This window comes from Wickerhamomyces ciferrii, contig 00026 (assembly GCF_000313485.1).
Source record: "Wickerhamomyces ciferrii WGS project CAIF00000000 data, strain NRRL Y-1031 F-60-10, contig 00026, whole genome shotgun sequence".
Lineage (NCBI taxonomy): Eukaryota > Fungi > Ascomycota > Saccharomycetes > Phaffomycetales > Wickerhamomycetaceae > Hansenula > Hansenula ciferrii.
In genome coordinates this window covers 1-26,426 of record NW_011887714.1, presented here as the reverse complement: position 1 = coordinate 26,426, position 26,426 = coordinate 1, and the positions used below count along the sequence as shown (strand labels likewise).

At 30.0% G+C, this 26,426-nt stretch overlaps 12 protein-coding genes across 12 annotated transcripts; 8 read left to right on the top strand and 4 right to left on the bottom strand.

Annotated features, from left to right (window-relative positions):
* Window positions 1–79: 79 nt before the first annotated feature.
* CSC1 (Csc1p) lies at window positions 80–2,749 on the top strand (the record flags this gene model as incomplete). The annotated part of the gene is made up of 1 exon (XM_011278212.1): window positions 80–2,749. One exon carries the CDS (start codon window positions 80–82, stop codon window positions 2,747–2,749), a length of 2,670 nt encoding a protein of 889 aa, XP_011276514.1.
* Window positions 2,750–2,876: 127 nt separating this feature from the next.
* On the bottom strand, window positions 2,877–3,797 carry ARV1 (sterol homeostasis protein ARV1; the record flags this gene model as incomplete). Its single annotated transcript, XM_011278211.1, has 1 exon — window positions 2,877–3,797. The coding sequence occupies one exon, from the start codon at window positions 3,795–3,797 to the stop codon at window positions 2,877–2,879; it is 921 nt and encodes a 306-aa protein (XP_011276513.1).
* Window positions 3,798–4,190: 393 nt separating this feature from the next.
* NUP42 (FG-nucleoporin NUP42) lies at window positions 4,191–5,768 on the top strand (the record flags this gene model as incomplete). Its single annotated transcript, XM_011278210.1, has 1 exon — window positions 4,191–5,768. One exon carries the CDS (start codon window positions 4,191–4,193, stop codon window positions 5,766–5,768), a length of 1,578 nt encoding a protein of 525 aa, XP_011276512.1.
* A 70-nt stretch (window positions 5,769–5,838) lies between these two features.
* Window positions 5,839–7,710, bottom strand: TOP3 (DNA topoisomerase 3; the record flags this gene model as incomplete). Its single annotated transcript, XM_011278209.1, has 1 exon — window positions 5,839–7,710. One exon carries the CDS (start codon window positions 7,708–7,710, stop codon window positions 5,839–5,841), a length of 1,872 nt encoding a protein of 623 aa, XP_011276511.1.
* Window positions 7,711–8,148: 438 nt separating this feature from the next.
* On the top strand, window positions 8,149–10,881 carry BN7_1151 (EST1 family protein; the record flags this gene model as incomplete). The annotated part of the gene is made up of 1 exon (XM_011278208.1): window positions 8,149–10,881. The coding sequence occupies one exon, from the start codon at window positions 8,149–8,151 to the stop codon at window positions 10,879–10,881; it is 2,733 nt and encodes a 910-aa protein (XP_011276510.1).
* A 255-nt stretch (window positions 10,882–11,136) lies between these two features.
* Window positions 11,137–12,981, bottom strand: UME6 (DNA-binding transcriptional regulator UME6; the record flags this gene model as incomplete). The annotated part of the gene is made up of 1 exon (XM_011278207.1): window positions 11,137–12,981. One exon carries the CDS (start codon window positions 12,979–12,981, stop codon window positions 11,137–11,139), a length of 1,845 nt encoding a protein of 614 aa, XP_011276509.1.
* An 863-nt stretch (window positions 12,982–13,844) lies between these two features.
* Window positions 13,845–15,233, top strand: BNA5 (kynureninase; the record flags this gene model as incomplete). Its single annotated transcript, XM_011278206.1, has 1 exon — window positions 13,845–15,233. One exon carries the CDS (start codon window positions 13,845–13,847, stop codon window positions 15,231–15,233), a length of 1,389 nt encoding a protein of 462 aa, XP_011276508.1.
* Window positions 15,234–15,428: 195 nt separating this feature from the next.
* Window positions 15,429–16,166, top strand: BN7_1148 (Coiled-coil domain-containing protein; the record flags this gene model as incomplete). The annotated part of the gene is made up of 1 exon (XM_011278205.1): window positions 15,429–16,166. One exon carries the CDS (start codon window positions 15,429–15,431, stop codon window positions 16,164–16,166), a length of 738 nt encoding a protein of 245 aa, XP_011276507.1.
* A 231-nt stretch (window positions 16,167–16,397) lies between these two features.
* IPT1 (inositolphosphotransferase) lies at window positions 16,398–17,648 on the bottom strand (the record flags this gene model as incomplete). The annotated part of the gene is made up of 1 exon (XM_011278204.1): window positions 16,398–17,648. The coding sequence occupies one exon, from the start codon at window positions 17,646–17,648 to the stop codon at window positions 16,398–16,400; it is 1,251 nt and encodes a 416-aa protein (XP_011276506.1).
* Window positions 17,649–18,523: 875 nt separating this feature from the next.
* On the top strand, window positions 18,524–20,632 carry BN7_1146 (mismatch repair protein MLH2; the record flags this gene model as incomplete). The annotated part of the gene is made up of 1 exon (XM_011278203.1): window positions 18,524–20,632. The coding sequence occupies one exon, from the start codon at window positions 18,524–18,526 to the stop codon at window positions 20,630–20,632; it is 2,109 nt and encodes a 702-aa protein (XP_011276505.1).
* Window positions 20,633–21,359: 727 nt separating this feature from the next.
* BN7_1145 (uncharacterized protein) lies at window positions 21,360–23,462 on the top strand (the record flags this gene model as incomplete). Its single annotated transcript, XM_011278202.1, has 1 exon — window positions 21,360–23,462. The coding sequence occupies one exon, from the start codon at window positions 21,360–21,362 to the stop codon at window positions 23,460–23,462; it is 2,103 nt and encodes a 700-aa protein (XP_011276504.1).
* A 204-nt stretch (window positions 23,463–23,666) lies between these two features.
* BN7_1144 (uncharacterized protein) lies at window positions 23,667–25,925 on the top strand (the record flags this gene model as incomplete). Its single annotated transcript, XM_011278201.1, has 1 exon — window positions 23,667–25,925. The coding sequence occupies one exon, from the start codon at window positions 23,667–23,669 to the stop codon at window positions 25,923–25,925; it is 2,259 nt and encodes a 752-aa protein (XP_011276503.1).
* Window positions 25,926–26,426: the final 501 nt, after the last annotated feature.

The window sequence follows — 26,426 nt, the reverse complement described above, 5'->3', positions numbered from 1 at the left end:
TCTAAACTATGGCGTGCAAAGACCATTTCCTGTGATAAAGGTGAAGATCATAATTTACTACTGAAGAATTGAATCTATCATGAGAAATTCAGAAAAAGTCATTTTAACCGCTACAAACTCAAAAAAGAACCATATTTTTAAGATCACCATTGAAGATACTTCAAAGATGGACATATTCACATTCAAGGATACAGATGGGATAGACCTAAGGAAACCTAGTGCTCGAGTGGCCAAAACTCAACTTCTTATAGCATTCACATTGGGTTTATTTGCATTTCTTTCATTTTGTATCTTGAGAAACTCTTGGTCTAAATTATATGTTTCAAGAATATCACGTCGGAAAGGTTTACCAAGAATACCCATAAAGTCACTGTTTGGTTGGGTACCTGTTATATACAAATTAGATGAACAAGAAGTACTTGATCATGCTGGGTTAGATGCTTTTGTATTCTTAGGATTTTTCAAATTAGGCATTAAATTATTATCATTGTGTGCACTCATATCTATAGTCATTATTTCACCTGTACGGTACCATTATACTGGTAGATATGATCAAGGCGATGGTGTTAATGATGGTGATCAACGTTCAAATAGTACAACAAGTCCATTTGGTGATAATAATGGTGATAAACCAGAACCTGTTCTTCCAGGTGATTATAAACCATATTTATGGATGTATGTTGGCTTCACATACATCTTCACATTTTTGACTTTTTACATGTTGATTAAGCAAACAAAACATGTTGTTCAAACTAGACAACGTTACTTGGGTGGGCAAAATTCAATCACTGATAGAACTATAAGGTTATCAGGTATCCCACCAGAATTAAGAGATGAAGAAAGCTTGAAAAAACATATTGAAGGTTTAAATATTGGTAAAGTAACGTCAATCACCATTTGTAGAGAATGGGGTCAACTTAATAGATTGTTTAAACAAAGGCAACAAATATTGTACAGATTAGAAGATAAATGGGCTGAATATTTGGGACCACTTTCGTTTAGTAACAAAAAGCAAAATATACCAGTTAGACCAAGAATAAGAGAATCATTTCAACTAGAGAGGAATACTGTTCAAAGGCCTTATCATGATGCACCAAGTGATGATGAAAATGAAAATAGTGCTTCAATCGCTAATTCAGATGAAGAAGATCAAATAGGGGATAATACGGTTGATTCAATAATTGATGGTGGATCTACTGATAGTATTCGTGACTATTCCGCAAGAAATGGTGTTGTTAATCTTAATGCGCAACCATATGATCATAAAAGACCAAAATTGAAGACTGGATTTTTGGGGCTAATTGGTAAAGAAGTTGATGCTATAGATTATTTGACAAATCAATTGGAAGTTTTAGATGAGGAAATACTTAGAGCTCGTCAAAGACATTTTCCAGCTACACCAACTGCTTTTATCACTATGGATACTGTTGCAAGTGCACAAATGGCTGCACAGGCTGTTTTAGATCCACATGTTCATTTTTTAATTACAAGACTTGCACCAGCCCCACATGATATTATTTGGGATAATATTGTTCTTTCAAGAAAGGAAAGACTTGCTAAAAACTACACAATTACAGTTATCATTGGTATCATTTCAATTTCATTGATTGTTCCAGTTGGTTATTTAGCTACTTTATTAAATCCAAAGACTATCAAAAAATTCTGGCCAGGTTTAGGTGAACTATTACAAAATAATGAATGGGCTAAAAATGTTGTTTCAGGTTTGTTACCAACTTATATTTATACCATTATGAACTTTGTCATTCCTTTTATTTATGTTTGGCTTTCTTCTAAACAAGGCTACATTTCACATGGTGATGAAGAACTTTCAGCTGTTTCCAAGAATTTTTTCTATATATTTGTCAATATGTTCTTAGTCTTCACCACCGCAGGAACTGCTTCAAATTATTGGGGATTTTTAAGTGATACCACAAAAATTGCATATCAGTTGGCACAATCTTTAAATGAGCTTTCATTGTTCTATGTTGATTTGATCATTTTACAAGGTTTAGGAATGTTTCCATTCAAATTATTATTATTTGGAAGTATCTTACGTTTCCCATTTTTCAAAGCTGGTTGTAAAACACCAAGGGATTATAGAGATTTATATAAACCGCCAATTTTCAATTTTGCATTACATTTACCTCAACCAATAATGATTTTAATCATAACTATAATCTATAGTGTTTTTTCAACAAAGATTTTGGTATCAGGTTTAATTTATTTCGTCATTGGATTTTATGTTTATAAATATCAATTGATTTATTCTGTTGTTCATCCACCTCATTCTACAGGTAAAGTTTGGCCATTGGTATTCAGAAGAATTGTTGTTGGTTTACTATTGTTCCAATTGACAATGGCTGGTACGTTAGCTGCATTTCAAGAAGGATACCTGTTAGCAACTGCACTAACTCCATTACCTTTACTTACTATGAGTTTCATGTGGAATTTCCAAAAGAATTATTTACCTTTATCTTTCTTTATTGCTTTAAGAGCTATTGAAGAGGATCCTGATAATACAGATTTAGAAGCTACAGTTGGTGATGGGATCTATACACCACAAATACCTATTTCACCAGTCAAATCGAAGACATTGGATGAAACAAGAGAACAAGATCAAACATATGAATACCCATTTTTGGTACAACCACTTGATGGTCCATGGATCTCAATTGAAGGTGATAGTGTTGTTGTTGCAAATACAGAAGGGACTATTCGTAAACGTGTTAATTTACTAGAGTGGGAATGATTATATCGGACTTTTTAAAAATTGACAACATATACACAATACAACTTTGAACTTATGATTTTTTGGGGCGTTGAAAATAGTTTATATATAGTGTTTTTTTCACAGTTTTAATGAATATTTTATATGGTTATAAAGTCAAATCACCGTAACGTTGCACAATTATTTCCTTCCATGACCAAACCTTCTGGACTAGATTCATGTATTCATTATTAGCAAATTTTGTAGCGACATTCATATTACCGTTGGATAATAAACAAATTAAAATACCTCTCGTTATAATGAATTTCAGTATGGTGTTTGTAACGAATAAAAATATAGCTTGTATACTTGAACATCCTGTCACGATTTTTAATGCCTCTATAAGGTTTAGATCTGCCAATGAACTTATTATATTTGTTATAGTGATATTATTATACGGCCAAATCAGCATCAAGATTGGGAAAAGTTTTGTTGAACCTGAAAGAAGGATTGTTAATGATAAAGCCATTTCATAATATGCCTTCTTTTCTAAGTCACTTTGTGTGTATCCTTTAGGTTTCCATTGAATAACGTTGAAAATCCAAATGGGTACTAAAGTATGAGTTATCAAATCATCTAAAATACACTTCACTGAAAAGAATAAGTATTGAACGGTAGCTGGTTTTGTTAAAATGGTGTTTATGATCAAATAAGGGTTCTTGTATTCATTTGAATTGATGTAATTCTTTTCTTCATAGGCCCATGTCAAGTAAATTTCAAATAAGATCATCAAAAGCCGTATTCTATTCACCTTTTTATTTTCTTCAAACCATGACTTGAGGGATGACAGTGATTGTGATTGGTCTTTTTCATTTGCATCATACTGTTCCTGGCTCATAAAGTTGAACACAATATGCCTGTAAGCTTGTGGTTTCAACAATAGTGTATCAATGAATAAGATGACATTGTCAAATTCGATATATTTATCTGCAACTTTTGAGCATCTCGAACAGTCCGTCAACTTGATATAATCATTGGTGTACTTCACATAGAGTGAATCTGTTGGCTCATTGCACTCCACACATATCATCTCTTTTGATGTTCGAGTTCAATTGGTGAACTTGTGCAACTTCTTTGTTGATATTCTTTGTTATTCGTTATATGTCAACATCCAAATCCGACTTTCAGCACCGGAATTCAGAAAAATATAGATTTTTATTTATTAACATTGATCTCAAAACATTACGATAGAACAACAAGTCAGAAGAAGAGGAAAATATCACGAAGCACAAAATGAGCTCGAGGCCTCCTTGTAAATTCTTTTTATCGGGTGAGTATAAATTGTTTGATTATTGATAATTGAAGACTAACTCAAACGAATATAGGTACATGCAGAAATGGTAATAGATGTCAGTTTCCTCATGTGAACCCAAACAACAGAAATAACAATTCCAGACAACCAGCTTTCGGTCAATCAGATCCAATGAGAAAGCTAAAGGATTTTTGGGATGCAAGTACACTTGATAGAAAAACAGCTGAAGTCTCTGATGAATTGAAGGACGTTGATTTCTTCCAATCAACACCAATATCATCTTTTGGTTTAGCTTTCCCAGCAGTAGAAAATTTGATTAGTGGAAGGGATTATTCTTTCGAAGAATCAAGATTAGACTATTATCAAGCACAACAAGCCAATGCTATCCCAGAATATGAGAAACTCATAAATATAAGGACACAAGATATGAAAAATTGTGTTGATTTCGTTAAAGCTGATACAAAGAAGGCTGCAAGATATACACAAATTACTGCAAAAGAAAAATATGAAAATCCATCTTACGCTGTGAAACCATTCATCAGTACACCTTTGGATCTAACGGGGAACTCACTCAATACAACTTCTCAAAGTGCATTCGGCTCATCGGGTTTTGGTGGTAATACAAGTAATCCATTTGGATCAAATACATCAAACCCATTTGGATCTTCAACCACATCAAACTCAAATCCATTTGGATCACAACCCACCAATACAAATACAAAACCATCAATTTTTGGAAGTACAGCACCAGCATCTTCAAATTCTGCATTTGGTCAAAGCTCATTTGGTCAAACTAGTGGTACAAATAGCGCGTTTGGGAGTCAAGGTTTCGGTTCAAGTTCTACAACAAACACAACATCACCTTTCGGTCAATCTGGATTCGGCTCTAAACCAGCCACCTCTCCATTTGGTAGTAAGCCACTTGGTGGATCTAGTGCTGCTACTCCTGCTGCTCCTTCTGCTTTTGGTTCATCTGGTTTTGGCAGCTCAGGTTTTGGTTCAATGGCATCTAAACCTTCAATTTTTGGAACTGGCTCAACATCAACTACGCAACCTAGTACAAACACAGGCTCTGCTTTTGGAACTTCTGGATTTGGTTCTGCTGGCCTTTCTTCAGGGGCTACAAATACTGGAAGTGCTTTTGGAACCTCTGGTTTTGGTCAACAAGCATCTAGTACATCGCCTTTTGGTCAACAGAAACCAGATACAACTACAACTACATCCCCATTTGGTGCATCCACCTCACAGAGTCCTTTTGGTGCTGCTGCTGCTAATAAACCTTCAGTGTTTGGACAGCCTGCTGCTACTGCTGCTCAATCTACTTCATCACCGTTTGGTCAAGCAGCCTCATCGAATAGTCCTTTTGGAGCCGTTGGAACTCAAGCGACAACACAATCGCCATTTGGTCAAACCTCAACGGCTGCTCCATCTGCATTTGGTCAATCAACTACAACAGCTGCTCCATCTGCATTTGGTCAATCAACTACAACAGCCTCACCATTTGGTAATTCACAAGCAAATACACAGGGATTAGGTTCTGCATCATTCGGTGGTGGTGGTTTTAGTTTTGGAGGATCTCAACAAACAACAGATGGAGGTAATTTCCAACCTGCTTATAAGCAGTCGGCTAAAGAACCAGAAAGAATCGATAAGTCAGAGTTGAGTGATGAAGTTATAGCACAGTTTACAGCTCCTCAATTCACAATCGGTTTAATACCTGAGGTGCCACCTCCATTAGCATTTTGTTAAATATTAATACACTAATGACATGATGAATAAATTATTATATCATATAAATAAATTATGTACCTCACTACTTTCAGGCTATTATTTGTTCACCAAGTGCTCTTCTATATCTTTGATAAGCATTCAATATAACATTTTGATGTTGAACTGATAATGCAAAAGATTCTCTATAAAGTTCAACCATTTCATGAGAAACATCATTTTTCCTTTTCACACCGTCACAGATTGCTTTAAGCTCTTCTTCCATATTTTTTCTCAAAAATGGTTTTGTTAATGAATTTCTTAAATTTAATTCTTCAAATCCATCAACTAATGCCATACCTAAGGTAGATGGAACCAAAAACTTCTTTTGACGTTCTGTCTTTTTGATAATATATTGTCTATTGCAAACTTTTTCAATATGATCTGCAATTGTTGCATCCGTACCTATACCATTAGCATCCATAAGAGCAATGAGTTCGGTTTCTGTAATGTGTTGTGGTGGTGATGTTTTACCACTCTTGAGTTCTGCTGAGTTGATCTTGACTTGTTCATTCATTGTAAATTCTGGCAATTCTGCTGATGATTTCCATGATTGGTATTTATAGATATCTAAGTAATTCAGTTCTAAAACCTGTAACCCACTTGCGCTAAATTTTTCAGTTCCCCATGTTAGATCAACATTTGTACTTGCACCTTTAGCATTCTTGGAGCATGTGGCTAAGAAATGACGTACAACAAATTCATAAACTTTCTTCTCTGTAGCAGTAGCATCTGGACTGTGAATATTCAAGTAATTAACAGGGTGAATAGGTGGATGTGCTTCATCATTTTTCTTACCTTGTCTCGGTGTATCAAACAAATCACCGTCTAATAAACCTGTAGCATATTCACCCCATACCTGATCGGGTCTTTGTTTATCTATGAGGGCTTTCAAGTCCATAGTTTTGGGGTATACGTTTGTTTCTGTTCTTGGATAAGAGAGAAACCCTTTTTGATATAATTTTTCAGCGACTTCTAATGACTCTTTAGCACTCATTTTGAAATACATTGAACACCCTTTTTGTAATTCAACTGTTGTTAGAGGAAGTGGTTTCCATTTTGTGGATGGTGATGACTTTATATTTGTAATTGTGCCTTTTTCATTTTCCATGCATTTTTGGTATAACACAACTGCGGCTAATCTATCAAACAATCTATTCTTCTTCCAGGTAAATCTCGTTATTTTCCCCTTTCTAACACTAATATCTAAGTACCAAAATTCCTCAGGTACAAAATTTTTTATTCTCTTGAATCTATCAACAACAAACCCTACTGTAGGGAATTGACAAGATCCATAAGATACAACATCAACTAAATTTGCGTTTTTGTATTTTTGGAAAACATCACAAAGGAATCTTGTGAATGAAGCACCTGTTCTCAAATCAAGTTCCATTCTAGTTTCAACTGCATTTATAGCATTCTGGTCTAACTTTATTGGTTCTCTAGCGGCTTTCAATACATGACTTCTTTCTAAATGCGAAAACTGTGCTCTTAATGTATTATCAATGGTGATATTGGGGTTCCCCTTTCTAGCAACATCTAAGATCTCTTTACCGATATATTCACCTTCTCTATCACAATCTGTCCAAATCATCAATTTTTGAGCTGTTCGACCTAAACGTTCAATATTTTGTGCGATTTTCTTTTGATCATCACTCATTGTTATCACGATTGGAGCTTCAAAAAGCTTCCCCGGTGAGCAGCGACCCCATTTATACGCATCTGGGAAATCCATTCCACTGAGATGACCAGCAACACTTGTCATAGTAACATCACAGTTCCCTAGCTGTGGAAAATTGAATGTAAATTGATAATTTTTGACATATTTATAGGGCGAGTTCGAGATCTGTATACGACCGCCTCCCAAGATCTTTGCTACCTCTTTTGCAATGGAGTTTTTTTCAGCAACACAGAGCACTTTCATCCTTTATATCTAGATTGGTAAACGAGTTTATTCAACTCTTTGTTTATGGGCTTCTGATGCCAAACAACGCCTGATTCTTCACATTTGATATTGATGTTTTGTTTTTGGCCGCGTCCCTCGTCTGTCAACGGTTTACGTGTTTCGTGTTCGAAGTCAGAAGAACAAAAAAAAAACGCTGAGAGCTTTCACGAGCACTTTCAACTGGGTATTAAAAGCTCAAAATCGCCAGAAAAGAGGACTATAATGATTTTAGGCTGAGACAATCAGACTCTATTCCATCACATCATCTATACGACTGTCCTTATCCAAGCTTCAAAATCGTTCGAGTGTCTTTGCGCTGCCATCTTTTTGTACCAAAGACTTCTCCCATACACAAATACCATTATTAACACATCTTGAAGCCCACATTGTTGCAATTTCGTACCATTCAAACCAATTATGACAACACCTGATCCTACACTCATTCTTAATTCAATAGCAGACTCCAGAAAACAACTTTCAGAAGTTTTATCCGGTGTCACACCAGATGATGTCTTGATCTCAGGTATTTTGAATTTTGTAAGATCCAAATTCTTAGGGTTAATCATCAAGGATGTCAATGATTCTATTAGAAAGTTCTCAGATGCTTCAAATGGCTCTGATATTCCATTGGCTCAAGACTCAAATACTGTTAGCTCCACACAATCAGCTGAAGCTTTAATTGACAAAATATGGACTGAATTTTACCATCCGGTGTTCAAGTATTATCAATCGATAGCTCAAGATTTAAAACATCAAGAAACTCATTTAAATAAGAAAAGAACCGTTGAACTAAGGAAGTTGAATGATAATTTTAGAAAAGCAGCCAAGCTAGCTGCTGCTTTTTATTTAGATTTGCTCAAGCATACTTTAACACATCATAATTTAGGGTTTATTGTTCCAACTTCATTTTATAATTTCTTGGGATTAACAATAGAGAAGAATGCAATTTCAATTGAAAAATCTGATAGAAATACAATTGTAAAGTTGGTTTATATGGTTCATCGTTCCTTGTTATTTCTAGGTTCTACATCACGTTATAGAAGTACACTATCAAGATTTCTTCCGAAGGCAGATCATGAAAACTTTGATCGTGCATTAGAGTTTTGTCATTATTCTGAATTACTTCTTCCTGCATTTGGTGAAGCTAGAAATCATATTGGTATGGTTTATAATGCTCAAGATGATAAACTTTTAGCTGCATATGAATTCTTAAGATCTGCATTAGCAAGAACTCCTTCAAAATTGGGATCTGCAAACTTCAATGTTTGTATCAACAGTACTACACAAATCATTGATGATCTCAATAGATTAAGACTGGAAAACAATATCAACAACAAGAATCGTCACAAATATTTATCTACTTACTTCCTTGCATTATATGGTTATTATTTCAACCCAAGTAAATGGAAGAGATCTGAAGGATATTTCATCAACGGTACTCCCGTGAAAGATGTTAAAGCTGATCTTTTCAAGCTTTTGACAGGGATTGCTTCAAAAGGACAAGATGTTTTCCTATTCCAAAAACTTTTAATTTTATTGATTGGTGGTATATCCTTATCAGGATCATCAAATAATTCAACATTAAGTCCACAAGATAAAGAATCGTTTAAGTTTACTTTTGAATTTATTGAAATCATTGAAAGATTTTTCGTTGAACAATGGTCTCTTGATAAATTCAAAAGTTTGAATCTATTACCATTATTACGTCTTGTTTTAACCTGGTTGAGAACTAATAAAAATGCTCTACAATATGCTCATAGAGATTTGAATTTCCTGAAAAATACTGCTTCAGTATTAAATTTGTTATTTAAACATGTTCCTGATCATGATTTCCAACAAATTCCAACTAGAACACAATATTTCATGGAAGATGTTGGTTTAAGAGAATTTACACCAATCAACAAATTGTTCCGTGATTTTGATGATGCACCTATATTCAATAGCCCTGATATTTTTTTCAAATTATTAGGTGAAGATGGTGAACATGTTAACAAGGAGGAAAATAAATTGAGAATTTACTCTGTTGGTTATCTGGGGAAGAAAATTATCAATGCAAACCGTGTTGGTATTAAATTTGAATCTGATAAAAATCAATTCAATATTGACGATGCTAAAGAAATTAAAAGAGTTGAAGTTCCTGGTGCTCAATTTAAAACTCAACCAAAGAATTCAGCAGTACAATCTGAAACCGCTAACGCTAAGAAAAATAGAAGAAAGAGAGGTGCAAATAAAAAGGCTAGAGAACAAGAGCAAACACAAGCTCAAGTTCAACCTCAATCTCAAACCCAAAGTGGAACACAACCTTCAAAAGCCATTTCAGTTTCCCAATCAAGTTCTGAATCTGATGGTGTTATTGAAATTTCAGAAACCACTTTTAAACAAAAAGTTGAAAATCCTGTTATTGTTAATAAAGAAACTGCAATCACCAAAGGTCTTGAAAAGGTTTCAGTTTCTAATAAACCAACAACTTCACATCAAGCAGTATTAAGTATTGAAGAATTGGAATCCAAACTCACAAATGCTAGAAAAGATCAAAATTATGCTACAATGGTTGATTCTTTAGTTGATGATGCATTTATTTCAAGATCAATTAATCAAACTCCAAATAATGAAAATATTAATTCAGGTTGGTCATCACAAGGTGTTAATCAATCACCTCAACCTTCTAATTATAATAATTCATTTTCACAAAACTTAAATGGATTAAATGGGTTCAATAATTTCAATGCTAATAACAATGCTAATGTCAATAACAATAACAATTTTAATCAATCACCATTCACTAATACATCACCATTCCCATCATATCAAAATTATTATCCAATGTATCAACAACAACCAAATGTTTCTAATCCAAACTTACAATCAGCACCAACCAATAACATGTATCATCAGTATAAAGATCTTTATGCACAATATCAACAACCTCAACCACAACCACCACAACAACAGCCTTTACAACCTTTACAGTCTCAACAACAACAAGCTCAACAAGCTCAACAATCATATTATAACTATGCAGCATATCAACAATACTACTACCAACAACAACAACAACAGCAACAACAACAGCAACAGCAAATGCCAACTACACCAAATCAATTTCAATATGGTAATCCAGAAAATGGTAATAATTCTACACCTCGTTAATAGAATTTGTTTTTATGATTAAAACTTTTAATTTTTTAAACACATTTATGGAAATAAAATACACTTTCTATAGATATGCAAGGATTAAATAATTATTAGCAATGGGGAATATTTATAATGCAACTTTTAAAACTCATATTAATTTATGGATAATATTATGATAGGTTTATAAAAGGGAAGGTTTATGTTTTCTTTATTCTTGTGATGTTTTTTTTTTCAATAATTGACCAGCAACATTTGAAAGATGATTATTATTTACTCATCAATTCTTACTTTTTTAACTCCAATCTTTTTACGTTGACTTGTATGATGTTTAATTTCATCTAATCTTTGTCTTTGAGATTGTTGATTCATCATAAAATGTGGTCTTTCTTCAGAATAACCATCACATATCAATCCTAATTTAATACATTGTTCACATGATGGTCTTTCTTCTGTACACTTTTTCTTTCGAATTCTGCAAGTCCAACAACCTGATTTTGATCTTGGTTGAATTGATTTTTTACGTCTATATGATCTATTTGATCCACTACTTGATGTACGTTTATATTTTCTTGGTGATGATGAATGAAGATGAGAAGTTTTTGGTTGAATATTTTGTCTTTTGGCTCTTCTTTTCAGTCTTGAAGTTTTTGGAGAATCATCAGATGAATTTATTCTTTCTAAATTATAACTAATTTTTTTCCTTTTACGTAAAGCATTTTTAATATTTGATGATATTTCAAAATTTGGTAATTCTTCTGAATCTTCTTGAGTTGATTTTGACATTCTTTGTAATTGATCTTCTAACTTCAATTGAGAGTCTATAGTATCACTTGCGATATTACTTGACTTTGGTTCATTATCATGTACTTGAGGTCTAGGTTGTGGTTTAGGTTGTGGTTTTGCTTGTGGTTTGGTTTTTGGTTTGGTTTTTGGTTTAGGTTGTGGTTTGGTTTTTGGTTTGGTTTGTGTTTTGGTCTTCAAATTTGATTTAGTAATTGGCAATGGTTTTGAACTTGATGTTGATGAAATTTGTTGCAAATTTGAATTAACTGGATTCATAATATCTTGATTATTTGTGATGTTTGGCTGGTGATAAACATAATCATCATCATCATCTCCGTTGTCTTCTGATTCATGTTCAGACACTGTATTATCATTGTCATTTACATCATCCTCTTCTTCATCATCATCTTCTTCTTCTTCTCTTAAATGTGAGTCAACTGGGACAGAATCAAATAATTCATGAATTGGTTTAGGTTCTGGGAATCTTGTTTCAAAATTTGGAAGTGGTGAACTAGATAATGCTAATTCATTTTTAGGATCTGGTAAACCAAATGGATTTACCCAATTTTGTTTCCCATCATTTGAAGAAGGGCCACCATTAATATTATCAAATAAATTTGGTTGTTTAGGTCTGTTGTTGTTATTATTATATGGTAAATTCATATGATATTGATTTCTATTTGGAGAACTTTGTAAATTTGATGGTTTATTTGTATCCAAGACACTCATTGGAAGGAAATTTGAAGTTTCAGTACCATTCATGTTATGGGATCCACTATTAGCAGAACTAGTCTTCTTATTTGGATCAAGTGGTGACTGTACCGTGTTGAGAAACATTGTATGATTCCCAGTCATTGTAGTTTGATTTATGAATTCTAAAGTTTTATCACCTAATGGAGAAGATCCTGGGAAAGTTGAATCATTTTCAGAAGTTAATAAATCATTAATACTAAGGAATTTTTTATATGGTTGTTGATAAAGAGCATTAGGATCATCATTTGATTTCAGTTCCAATAATTGCATTTTCAAAGGTTTCATTGTTTTAGATTTATTCTTATTATCAATAACACCAGGAGTTGTGACATAATTTGAATCATTATAACCATTCAACATTTTTGGAGAATGTTCAGGTGTATTTGATGGAGCGCCACCTTGATCATTAAAAGTGGAACGAAGGATAGCATCAGCATGGACTTCTCTAGTGTTCAATAACCCAGCAATACGATCAATCTCTCTTTGTAATTGTTGTCTATGAGCATTCAATGGGACCCTGTTCAGGCCTTGTCCTTCATGACTTCCACCTCTACTGCTGCTGGTACGAGCCGCCGCCATCTTAATTAGGTGTCAATTGGATCTTGATTTATGGAACTAGAAATGTAATCACCAACACTAAAACAATTAAGCGCCCTGTATAACTTGAAAGAATATATCTTAATCTAACTTGTATAGTTGTTTAACATCTAACCGCTGTGTGTATAATGGGGAAGTTTTGGATCACTTTGTATTTGATATTTCTGATTAATCAATTAGCCGCTGAGTTTCTTTTCATGGATGAAATAAAATTTAAGGATTTTAGTTTCTTATATTAACTTTTTTGGAATTTTGGAAATGTTGAATTTCTTCTAATATTCATGCAAGTAATTCGGGGGCTCCGAAAGGGGAAAATTATTAGATATTGCGATATCTCAATAAGTTTTAGTGTAAGAGTAGTGTTTAATACAAATTAATACTTAAATAGTGATAAGATATATTATGAGCTTGGTTTTATAACGAAATAATGCCTTTGAAAATTTGGGAATTTTAGAATTTTAGAATTTAGGTGACCATCGTTAATGGAAATTAAAGATAATTTAACCAAAATTGAAAAAACCCAAAATTTCAAACCTCTTTTATCGTCATTTTGACTACATTTGAACAAAATATATCTTTCATATATTATAAAAATCAACTTTATTAATAATTTAACAATGTTCTTTCAATCAATTTACTTTATTCAAAATTATATATAAGTTAACAGCTAAATTCAATAAATCCAGACACCATTAAACAAACGGTGGTGTTCAGATGTATCGAGAAATCAATTAAAAGCTATAATCGCATGATGACACTCTCAAAACTATGCTCAGTGCTGACATACCTTTCAACAAACCCAATCAACTTCACAATTCAACCTCCTTTTTTCAATAACGTACACAATGTCATCGATTGAAGAAGAAATCCAAACCATTGATAAAAATTTCCCAAATTTATCTCAAGATTTTCAAATCCCAACATTTAAATCATTAGGTTTATCCACAAATGAATCACAAATAACTTATTTATGTGGTAATAGTTTAGGACTTATGCCTACACAAACACGTAAAGCCATTAATGATGAATTAGATGCTTGGTCTCAAAGAGGTGTTGAATCACATTTTAGTCATCCTGGTTCTGAAACCCAAGGGAAAACAAATTGGATGGATATTGATTTACCTTGTATACCAAAATTATCACCAATTGTTGGTTCATTAGATTCAGAAATTGCTATAATGGGATCTTTAACTAGTAATTTAAATGCATTGATGGTTGCATTTTATCAACCTCAGGGTTCAAAGACTAAGATATTATTTGAAAAAAATTCATTTCCTTCAGATTATTATGCAATTTTTAATCAAATCAAATTGAAAAATTTAGATCCATTGGAAAATATTATTCAATTGGAACCTAAAGAGGGTGAATATCATTTAAGGACCCAGGATATTTTGGATACAATTGAAGCCAATCATAAAGAATTAGCACTAATTATGTTACCAGGTATTCAATATTATACAGGACAATTTTTTGATATTGAAAAAATTACTAAATTTGCTAAAAAATTTAATATTATTGTTGGTTGGGATTTAGCACATGCTGTAGGGAATGTTCCATTACATTTACATGATTGGAACGTGGATTTTGCAACATGGTGTTCATATAAATATTTAAATTCAGGACCTGGTGGAATTTCAGGTATTTTCATTCATGAAATTCATGGTAAAATAGATGAAGATAATTATAAACCAAGATTATCAGGTTGGTGGGGAAATAATTCTTCCAAAAGATTTCAAATGTTGGAAAAATTTGAACCAATTGAAGGGGCATTAGGATTCAGACAATCAAATCCAAGTGTTATTGATGTTGTTTCATTAAATTCTTCATTAGATATTTTTAATAAGGCAGGAGGGATTCAAAAATTAAGAAATAAAAGTATATTATTAACAAATTTATTAGAAAAATTATTAAAATCAACAAAATATTATATTTCTCCAAAAGATTCATTTACATTAAATTCAAATGAATTAAAATTTACAATCATAACACCAGAATCACCCCTTGAAAGAGGTGCTCAATTATCATTATTATTTTTCCCAAGAACAAATGTTGAAATTGGTGAACCTGGTATAATGGATAAAATCTTCTCAAGTTTAAGAAATCAAGGTGTTATTGGTGATGAAAGAAGACCTGATGTTATTAGATTAGCACCAATTCCATTATATAATTCAGCTAAAGATGTTCAAAAAGCGGTTGATTCATTAGTTAAAGCATTTGAAGAGTTAGAGAAATAGACTATAAATTATAAATGTTATGGTTGCATGGTTTTTACTTTTTATTTTTTTGTTTGTGTAGTTAATTTTGACACAAAAATGGTATTCGGGTTTAACTAGTGAGAATATAAACAACATGAAGTAACCCTATAAAACAGCTCAAATGAGAATATAACCATAACTCAAGCTATATAAACCCAAAGCTTTTCTTACACCATGTCCTCAATCCAAATTCTTTATAGTCCAAATTTGGACCCCAAATCACCAATATTACCAAAAATGTCAGAATCAATAACAAGTTCAACAAATTCAACAGGATCTTTAGGATCTTTATCAACTTTAGGATCATCATCTGCAATTGCAAATCAATCATTTTTATTACCCAAAATGAAACAAGCATCAATTAATAATACAATAATTCCACCACATAAATCACCAAAAGATATATCATCCCAATATTTTAATTCATCATCAAATTTAGACTTGGATGAAATTATTAAAGAATTTGATGCAAAAGATGTTGAATTAATGAAGAAACGAAATAAACAAGCCCAAAGGCAATATGGGAAATCACTTGCAGAATATGGTGAATTAAAATTAAAAACTAAGAGATTAGAAGAACAAGGATTAAATGGTGAATATGTTTATGGACAATTAATTTTAAAAGAGATTGAAATTTTAAAATTTGAAATTTTTTTCCAATTAACTGATGTTTATAAAAAATTTATTGAAAGTTTGAAAGATTATCAAGATTGTTATAATACCAAAACTGAAAAACAAGAGAAAAAACCAATAGTGTTGGAAAATTATGAAATTGTTCAAAGTTTGTTAAGACAATTAAGATTTTTAGATTTAGAAAGATCAAAAATTTTACAATTACAATGGCCATTTAGAGAAACTTTATGGGGGAAAATTTGGAATTTTTTTAAATCTAATAATAAAGATGATGAATAATATTATATTATGATGATTATATAAAATTATAAAAAATAACAATGGTGATGTAAAATGACTTATAATGTACAAATATATGATATGATATGAGCAAACGATATGTAAATGACAAGTAAATAAATGAAAAGAGCGGACTTTTAATTGAGCAAAAAGAGATAGAAAAGCGGTTAGCTTTTTTAATATCCTTTATTTAATTCAAACTAAAAAGCTAACGCTTTTCAGTTTAGCGCTTCATCTATATGGATCAAAAAATTTCTGAATCTTTGAATTTCTATCAAAAACTCTCATCCCCATAGTTGACCCCTTTTTAAAATTTAAATTTAATCTATTTTGAATAAATTCCAATTCTTTTTTCCTTAAATAAGGATAAACTATAGCAAAACTAATTAAAGCATAACCCCAACCAGCAATTAAATCAATTTTAAAATGATGATCCAAGTAAATAGTTCCCCACCATTGAATATAAACAAACCCAAGGGCTGCAATTCTCAAGATTTTAAAATTTGCAAAATACCAAATGAATAAGAATACTTGAACAGCCATTGCAGAGTGTAATGAAGGGAAAGCACCAAATACTATAGGAGATTTATGGAACCCTTGGGAATGTAAATGAGTCCCCAAAGTAACATCAATTCTTGTTAAACCAGCAGCATAACCTGGCATATCATAATTAGCATCCGAATCTGGTCCATAAAGATGAATAAACCATGGTGGAGCATTTGGGAATAATAAGTGAGTTAAGACACCTGCGATGTTTTGTAAACCTAATGCAATGGAAAAACATTTTAAGATACCTGGTGGATGAAACACATAGAGGTAAACCGCGGTTAATATTGGGAATGTTATATGACCTAACACGTAGAAGAACCATGCTGTTAAATCCTTTGGGACTGTTATATGTTGAGCAAAATGTTCAACAATGTTTAACATTGGCCAAACTGAAAAAAAAATTATTGGAGTTAAATATAATGAATGAAATCTTGTGATTTTTTTTGGGGAGATTGAAAGGGATGAACTATGGAAATTTGGTAATGAGTCAGTTGATGATGATGAAGTTGATGGTTCGTCTGAGTCTTGGAAATTTTCAAATTCATAAGATTGTTCTTCTTCATCTGGAATTTTTGGTAAAATTGAATTTGTATTGATGTTTAGGTTATAATGGAATGATTTTTTTTGAATAATTAAATACCATAAGTAAGTAAACCCAAGGGTTATTAAACACCATATAAAGATATTAATAAAAGTTGGTTTAAATATCTGTAAATCCAAGTTATAAATTAATGAAACATAAATTTTTGGTCTAATTTCATTTGGTAAAATTCCAGCATTTTTAAAAATTGTTAACCATATAGAAATTGGAAGGAAATTTATAAAAAAATTTAATGGGAATGTAAATAAATTTCTTTCATTTAAACCAGATTTTATAATTTTCAATAAAAATTTTATAATAAATATTGGTATTGATGTTATTTTTTGAATCATGTTGGATGTATTGTATAAGGAGAGGCTTTTACTGCATATGAAAGAAAGCCTTGGGGTGTGTGTGTATAAGGTAGCAAATGTGTGTGATATGTGATGTAATAGTAATGTGATATGTGAGTAATAATATATAAATGAAGGTATGCAAAGAGTTTTAAATATTTGTTCAAGTATAAAATATTCAAGTATAAATTTTTATTTGATTGTTTTTTCCTTCTCGAGTGCAGTTTAATTTTTTGTTTTTCATGTTTGTTTTTCATCAGTCTTGGAACCGAGGATCACTCAATTACGTGTATTGAGAGGCGTAGTAAATGATATAGGCCTTATATATTTTATACTAGTATAGGTTGTATTATTGTAATATTATAGACTACATTATATTGTGTATATTATTTGTTTTACTTTATTTTATTTTACTTCATGATTTGTTTATGTTTATACGTCTACTAATTATATTTATAGTGTGTCTTGTGATTAGATTATGATCTACGGGACTCGGGTGATACTATGTTCCATTACAACGTGTGTTGTATATAGTATTATAGTATTATAGTATTATATATAATATATCTACTATACCATTATCTATTATATCATTATTCTATCTCATCTCAACTGTGTTATTCTTAGTACTTACTGTACCTTTTTATTTATTTTTATTTTATTATGGAGAAGGCAAAGAATTTTAACTTTTAAGGGACTGGAAAAAGAAATTTAAAAAGGTACACAAAGGGACAGTCATCCATTCGAATCTGGTGGATGGCATTTATATATTTATTATTATTTTATTTTCGTGTATCGCGTTATAGTAAACAATGGATTCAAATCAATAGCATTGAATTAACCGCCATGATCAATAAATATAACAACATCACAACATGCCCCTCAAACACATAGATCTCAAGTCAATCCATTCAATAACTTCATGTGCAAATATATTCTCACCCGTTTCAGTTATAAAAGAATTAATTGAAAATTCAATTGATTCTAATGCTACTTCTATAATAATAACTTTAGATTCAATGACATGTGGTTTAAAATATATAAATATAATTGATAATGGTCAAGGAATCCCCAAGGAAGATAGACATTTAATATGCCAAAATCATACAACTTCAAAAATTAGTGATATAAGTGATATACAAGGTATATCTACCTTAGGATTCAGAGGTGAAGCTTTATTCTTTATAAATCAATTAACTTGTCAGAATAATATTGGTTCAATGGAATTTATAACAAGATCAACTGGGGATACCATTGGTTCACAATGGAAAATTGGTATGAATGGTGATATTATAGGTAACCCCAAACCCATTGCAATGAACAAAGGAACTCAATTAACAATTAAAAATATTTTTAAATCAACTCCTGTTAGATACAAAATTTTATCAAAATTAAAATCTCAAAACATTGAATCTTTACAAAAATTAATATTCAATTATTCAATAATTCATCCTCATATAAGATTTCAATTAAAATTCATAAATAACCATAATAAAATAACTCAAAATATAATTTATAATTCCAACACACCCAATATAACAAAATTTATCCAAAAATTAAACATCCCACAAAAAATACCCCAATTATTTGAATTTCAAAATCAATCAATTGATCAGGATTGGTCATTTAATACAATATTACCAATAATGGATACATCATCTCATCTTATAACTTCTAAAAACATGATTATAATTTCAATAAATAAAAGAATATTAAATCATAATCAATATAATTCTACAGGTTGGAAATTATGGAAATTAATAAAATCACTATATTCTGAGTTAAATCTTTTTAAACCTGGGGTATGGGTATTAGAATTAGAAACAAATAAAAGACATTTGATTGATGTTAATGTTGAACCTGAAAAAAATGATGTTTTAATTCATGGATTGGAGGGGTTGATTGAGGGGTTGAGAGAAAAGTTGATTGGGTTGGTTAGGGAGATTCATGGGATTAATAGAATTGATGAAATTAATAATAAAACTAAAAATAATAATTATAATAATAATACTAGTAATAATAATAAAATTGAAGATGAAGTTGAAGAAGTTGAAATTGAGGATAATGATGAAGAAATTGAAATATCAAGAGTTCATAACAAAAATATTGATTTATATGATTCAGATGATTTAGAGTTAGAAGATCAATTAAATAAAGAGATTGACAATGATAAACAATACAAGGAAAAAGAAGTTGAAGAAATTGAAGTTGATGATGATGAAGATCTAGAATTAGAACAAGATCAAAATCTAAGATTAAAACCAAAAATTGATGATAAAGATATTGAACCAATCTCTAATTCAAATGATTTAATCAATACTTCAAATCAACAAACTACATCATCACAAGATATAGATTGGAGTACAAATATGTATGATAAATTATCATCAAGATCTTCAACTTTAGATCAACAACCAATTATGGAATTAATTGATGAAGATTTTAATATTTCTAAAAATTTAAATATTTCAAATCCATTTACTTTAATGAATTTACAGAAAAAGGGGAATAATAGTAATTATTTAATAACTCCTGATAATTCTGTTGAAAAAATTGATAATGATGATATTGAAGTTAATGAAGTTGATAAAATCAACAATAAAGATGAAATTATTGAAGTTAATGAAGTTAATAAAACTAATACAAGTAAATCAAAGAATACTAAACTTCCAATTCAATCAAGATTATCAACAAAACCTCAAACCATCAAACAAAATAAATTCCATAAACCCAATAAAATCCATAAAATCCACCCAAATAGATTACTTTTACAAAATTATGAATATCTACAAAGTTATAAATTAAAATTCCCCATACCTTCTCAAATAACCGCAATTCAAAATGAAGAAATAATTAAACCTTTGGAAATTAATAACTCTTTAATTTCCCAAAATTTATTTGACTATTATAACTCGCTATCAAATGTTGAATTGAAGAAATTTGATAATCTTGATTGGTTTTATATTGGTTCAAAAGGTAAGTAAAATATGATATTAAAATGACGTATAATGATTATGTCATCACTTGGAGAAACCAAAAAAAAAGGAAAATATTTAAATCCGTTAACCGTTAATGTCTTGTCTATCAAGAAAAGTTTAAAGGAAGACAAGTGAAATAGGTTTGCTTATTATATTAATATGATCACATTAGCTTCCATTGAATCAATGCTTTTCATGATTATTTCGTAAGTTATCTCAAAAAGTTCGTATTAGGGTGACGTCTATTCAAAACTTAATTTAGATCATTAACATAAGGCTATAGCCCGTTTCAAAAAAATAATAATATTTAAGAAGTTATGCATAATTTTAAAATATGATAACGTTCATATATAAATCATTTGATTTATTTAAAATTTAAAATATTTATAATCATTTCAATCATCATGACTGGGAATTTAAAATGAAATCCATAAAATCAATTATACCACCATTTTTACAAAAACATAATTTTAAAATTCTTATATCAAAATGGTTTATCCTTATTTATGCAATTATAACAAATTTAATTGAATTAATTTTTTTCCAATCTGTTGCTCCTCAAGATGAAATTAATATAAGTTCAGTTTGTGGTATAATATTAGATTTTTGTTCAATTTTTTTATTATTATCACATCATAATTCAATTAAATTAAAATTTAATCAATATTTAAATAATAAATTAAAAAATGGTTTCATCCTAAAGAAATTTTTGAAATTTTTTGAATTTTTATTAATGTTATTCTTAGGTATTTTAATAATTTTTAAAATTACTTGGTTATTCACAATAAATCAACCTTTTTATGAAGATGATTTAAATCAAAATCAATCTTATGTTACAACATTAGCTGTATTTCAAGTTGCTTCATTATTATTTGATTTTTTATTATTCATAAATTTATTAAATGTTTTATATTTAAAAATTTCAAATTTTAAATCATCAAGATTTATTTTATTAATTTCTTGTATATTCCAATTCTTGGTTAATATTGGTCTAGTTCAATTAATTAATGTTTCATTAAGGAAATCAACAATTACAGATCAAAAAGTTTTAAAATTTTTCCAACAAAAAATTTCATTCTTTATACATACAAATTCTTTTATTGTTGCTTTATCCATAGTGGGTATTTATATTTCATTAATTGAAATTCATGAATATGAAAAATTTCAAAAAATCTTACAAAAATTTATAAAATTTTTCAATTTTTTTTGTCTATTGGTTATTGTCTTAATATTTGCTTCATTAATCGTGTCAATTGAAACTTCAGCAAATCATAAGAAATATCATGGTGTTATAAATAAAAATGTTTTCCCCATTTTATTTGCAGTCTTAATTATATCAAGTATTATAATTTTAAAATCTTCAAAAATTTATCTTAATCCACCAAGAAAATTAAATAAATTAAAAGTTGAAGAAATTGAATTATCAAAATTAAATAAAACTCAAAAATCTGAATTTGCTAAATTAATTCAATTTAATCATAAAACAAACCCAGGAATTGATGGTCAAGCTGCTATGGCTTTATTAGAAGCATATTCAATATCTCCATTAAAGGGAATGAAATGTAAAGTTTTAAGAATTTATAAAGATGATATTGAATCAAATTTACCAACTTATGAAACTTATAAAGGTTGGGATGCCCTTGATAAACAAAATTTAATATTTGATGATGATTTTGAAAGATATAGTTCTGTGGAAACTTTAGTTGAAGATGCTAAACCGTTATCCAAGAATCAATTAAAAAAATTACAAAAAAAACAACAACAAAAACAACAAAAGAAACAACAGAAACAACAAAGTAACCAATCAACTTCGTTCTTCAATAATGAAACTATAAATACCGAAGAAGATTATGAAAAAGCTAAAGAATTTTATCAAAAATTAATTTCAACAGAAGCAATTTCTTTATTAACAGTTATTGAAGATTATGATTTAACAAATTCAGTTGAAGGTCCATTTGGTAAATTTTTATCCTATTGTTTTGGTGTTAATTCAATGACAAGATTAATGACTATTCGTTTTGGTTTATTAGGGTTCCATTGGCCTTTTAGAAAAGCTACATTTTATTGTAGTTCAACAAAGAAACCAGTTGCAAGATCAGCTGCTGTGATGGAGGCAATAAGTCATTGGAATTCAAATTTAAATGCAGGGGAGAAATGTTCAATTATTTTAAATCCAACTTATGCAAATGATCATAGTTCATCTGCTATTGAAGCAAGTGGTTGGAATACTTTACCTTTACCATCATCTCATGTTATTGATTTAAGACCTTATAAGGGGAAATCATTATCATTTTACCTTAAACAAATAAAATATAGAAATATTGATACTAAATTTAGTGAAGATAGTGGTGAAGTTTTAGAAAAATTTGAATTTACAACGGAAGACTCTCAAGATTTAATTAAATTATGGAAAAACATTTCAAATAAAAAATCAGAATCAGGTAAACATTCAAATTTAATTAATCCAAATGAAGATTTCATAATGTCAATGGGTGAAGTTAATGAAAATAAAGATCGTTCTTTATTATTCCTAAAAGTTAATAATGAAAATTTAGCATCATCAGTATTATATAGATTAGGTGATACAATAACTTCAGATTTACAAGGAATTGATTATTCACAGGGCAAAGAATATAAAGCATATTTTGTAATGATGCAAAAAGTCATTGAAATTGCCCTTAAAGAAGGTAAAAATTTTGTTGATTTTGGTCCAACTACAAGTAAACCAAAATTAGATATTGGTTGTCAAAGTATACCTTTAAAAGGTGCCATTACTGCACCAAATCGGTTCTTATCTTTATGTGTTAAGTTTGCAGCTTCTAATGTGAATGTTTAGAAGCTTTTTGGTGTTTTAGGAGTTTAGAATTTTATATATATTTATCTAGAGTTAATGAATGTTATGATTTAATTAAATTTGTAGAAATAGTGATATCTATCATAGTAAAATCTAGCCTCAAATTAATCCCGAGACGAATCTTTCATAATTTTTCACTTTATTACATAGTTAAGATCATAATCGAAGCTACAACCACAGATATAAATGCTTAGATGTATCATACGAGGTGCTCCTCAATGTTCTAAAACAATCACAAGAAGACCAATAGTCCATGATTATCATGTTATACGACGCGTGAATACTGACCTAAGATTACAAAAATTTCAAAGTACATCAACAACAAGTGCAGAATCAGAAATCATATCAAATGTGGAAGAAATCCAACCAGAAACCCAGCACAAGAGACCACAATTGCCAACTTTAGAAGAATTGAATGACTATCAAATATATAAGATTCTCAATCAAATACCATCGAAAAACCTTGATGAAAATATCGAAACTTTTGCATTATTAGGTGAGGCTCATTTAGAAAAGGAAATTATCAAGATATTATATGAATTAGATGTCGATAAAGATAAATTGGATAAATTTAATGACAAAATTAAACAAATTCTTGTTTATTGGATATTCCCATTTGATATTCTTGTGAATTTGAAGAAAAATTATGAACGTGTTAATAATTATGGTAGTCAAGATAATTTTGAAATTCAAGAAGATAGTTTCAAGATTGATGATTCAAATAAAGTATTAAAAGCATATTTTGGTATGTTGTATCTAGCACAAAAGGAAAATAAGGATATCAAGACTTATGATTTCTTAAAATCAATTATAGAACCAATTATACCAAGAGTTATTAAAATAATAGATAGACAAGCTGATGATTCAAATTTACAAAATGTTGACAAGATTCCTATTAACAATCCAACTAAAACTTTTTCAAATTCACTAAATTTAGAAAAACCTCAACTTGATCTTTCAAAACTATTAAAAAAACTTTGGGAAGATTCTTTACAAAAGGCAGAAAATGAATTTGTTTTCAAAAATTCCATTGAAGCACTTTTAAATCTTTTGGGTGGGAATAAAAATTTGGTGACTTATAAAACACGAAATACCATTGATGGTTATATAACTGAATGCCATATTTTTGGAGAGTTTGTTGGTGGAGGACGAGATTCAGATAAAGATGTTTCTAGAGAAAAAGCAGCTTTTAGGACAATAACTTTAGCAAGTGGGAAAATTTATAAATCAGTTTGGTTACCATGGATGTATCGTAGAATTAGGGGTGGATGGTATAAGGCTGAATTGATAAATTTCCTTAAAGATATAGCAAATTTCCTGGAGATGAAAAAAGATGGTAAAGATATTACAGAAGTTGATATTATGGCTTTATTGAATGATTTTAGAAATGGGAAAATTAAAACTAATGATTTATTAAAATCGAATAATATATCAAAACTCACCAAAGAATCAATTAGTGGTAATGATACTGAAAAATTTGATTCATCTAAAATTGAAGACATAAATCTACGAAGATTTTTTGATTTTGAATGGAAGGATATTATGAAAAACTTGAGTTTTGAATCATCTGAAGGTAAACTTTATGACATGTTTAACTTCACAACTGTTTATTTTAAGACCACAAAAACCGGAACGAAGATAACATCAGAATGTTTTATAAATGATAAATTAATGAGCACTGCCAGCGCTAACACCATTGATGAAGCTGAAAATAAAGCAGGAATGAGTGTATTTATTGAGTCTAAAGAAAAAATATTTCATGATATTTGGTTTCCAATGAGTAAAAAGGAATTAAAGATGTCAAAGACTGGGTTTGGCCATACAGATTTTTCTAAAAAGTATCAAAAGTTTTTAAGATTATTTGATATCGATGAAGAAGTTGTTGTTACGGATATACTAAATTCAATTTCAAATGATTCAAGTCAAAAGACCTCATTATCACAAAAGAATTCAGATCTCAAATTGGATGAATATTCAAATTTAAGGAATTTTTACAAATATGAATTAACAATTGCTAGATCTGGGTTAGATAAAACCAATGCCAAAACAAAACTAAATGATTTATTCAGATTTGGAGGTGAAAAAATATCGATTAAGTACTTGGTAAGTGTTGAACAAAAGGAGAAAGATGTACTTGAAATGAAATGTTTTATAAATGATCATTTACTAGGTTTTGGATTTGACCCAAATGAAAAAATAGCTGAACAAAGGGCTGCTCTAAATACTTTACTTCAAAACAAAGATATACTTTTCAAAAAAGTTTGGCTACCAATGGCAAGGAAACTTTTATATACACCTATGAATGACAAAGAGAAAGCTTCGTCTTTTGTTAAACAATATCATGGGTTCTTAAAGAACTCGCAAAGTATTTTGATTGAGAAAAGGATGAATTATAAAAAAGAAAATCATAGTTCAGATGAAAAGAAGTCGAAATGGAAAAGATAAACATTTTGTTATAGATAGATTTCCTGGCGTGGGTTAAGGTAAAGAACAATTAAAAGCTGAAAGATGCAGCAAAAGGTGCTAAAGTCCCAATAATGAATTACTTAATGAACAATAGATTGTATATAGATAATGAATACAGTTAACGATCCTACTATTTGTATCATCATGAATTTCATAATCAATGGAAATGCTGTGTAAAAGTAACGAATATATGAAGTTTTGAGATCAAAAGCCAATTTCTATATACTTATAACTTTACGTAATCAAGGTGTACTGATAAGCTTTTGATCATATTTCTTCGATGAGTTTGTGTTGTACCCTCCTGTAAGTACGTATATAGAAGAGCTAAGGATCATATAGAGATGAATAAAGGCATGGTAAGCTTAAAGTATCCTATATATTTAGCTGGATTTATATTAATGAAATCATGTTTTAATCAAATTTGTAGAAAAGTGATGTATCATATTATGTTTCAAATTATTCCCGAGACGAAATAATTCA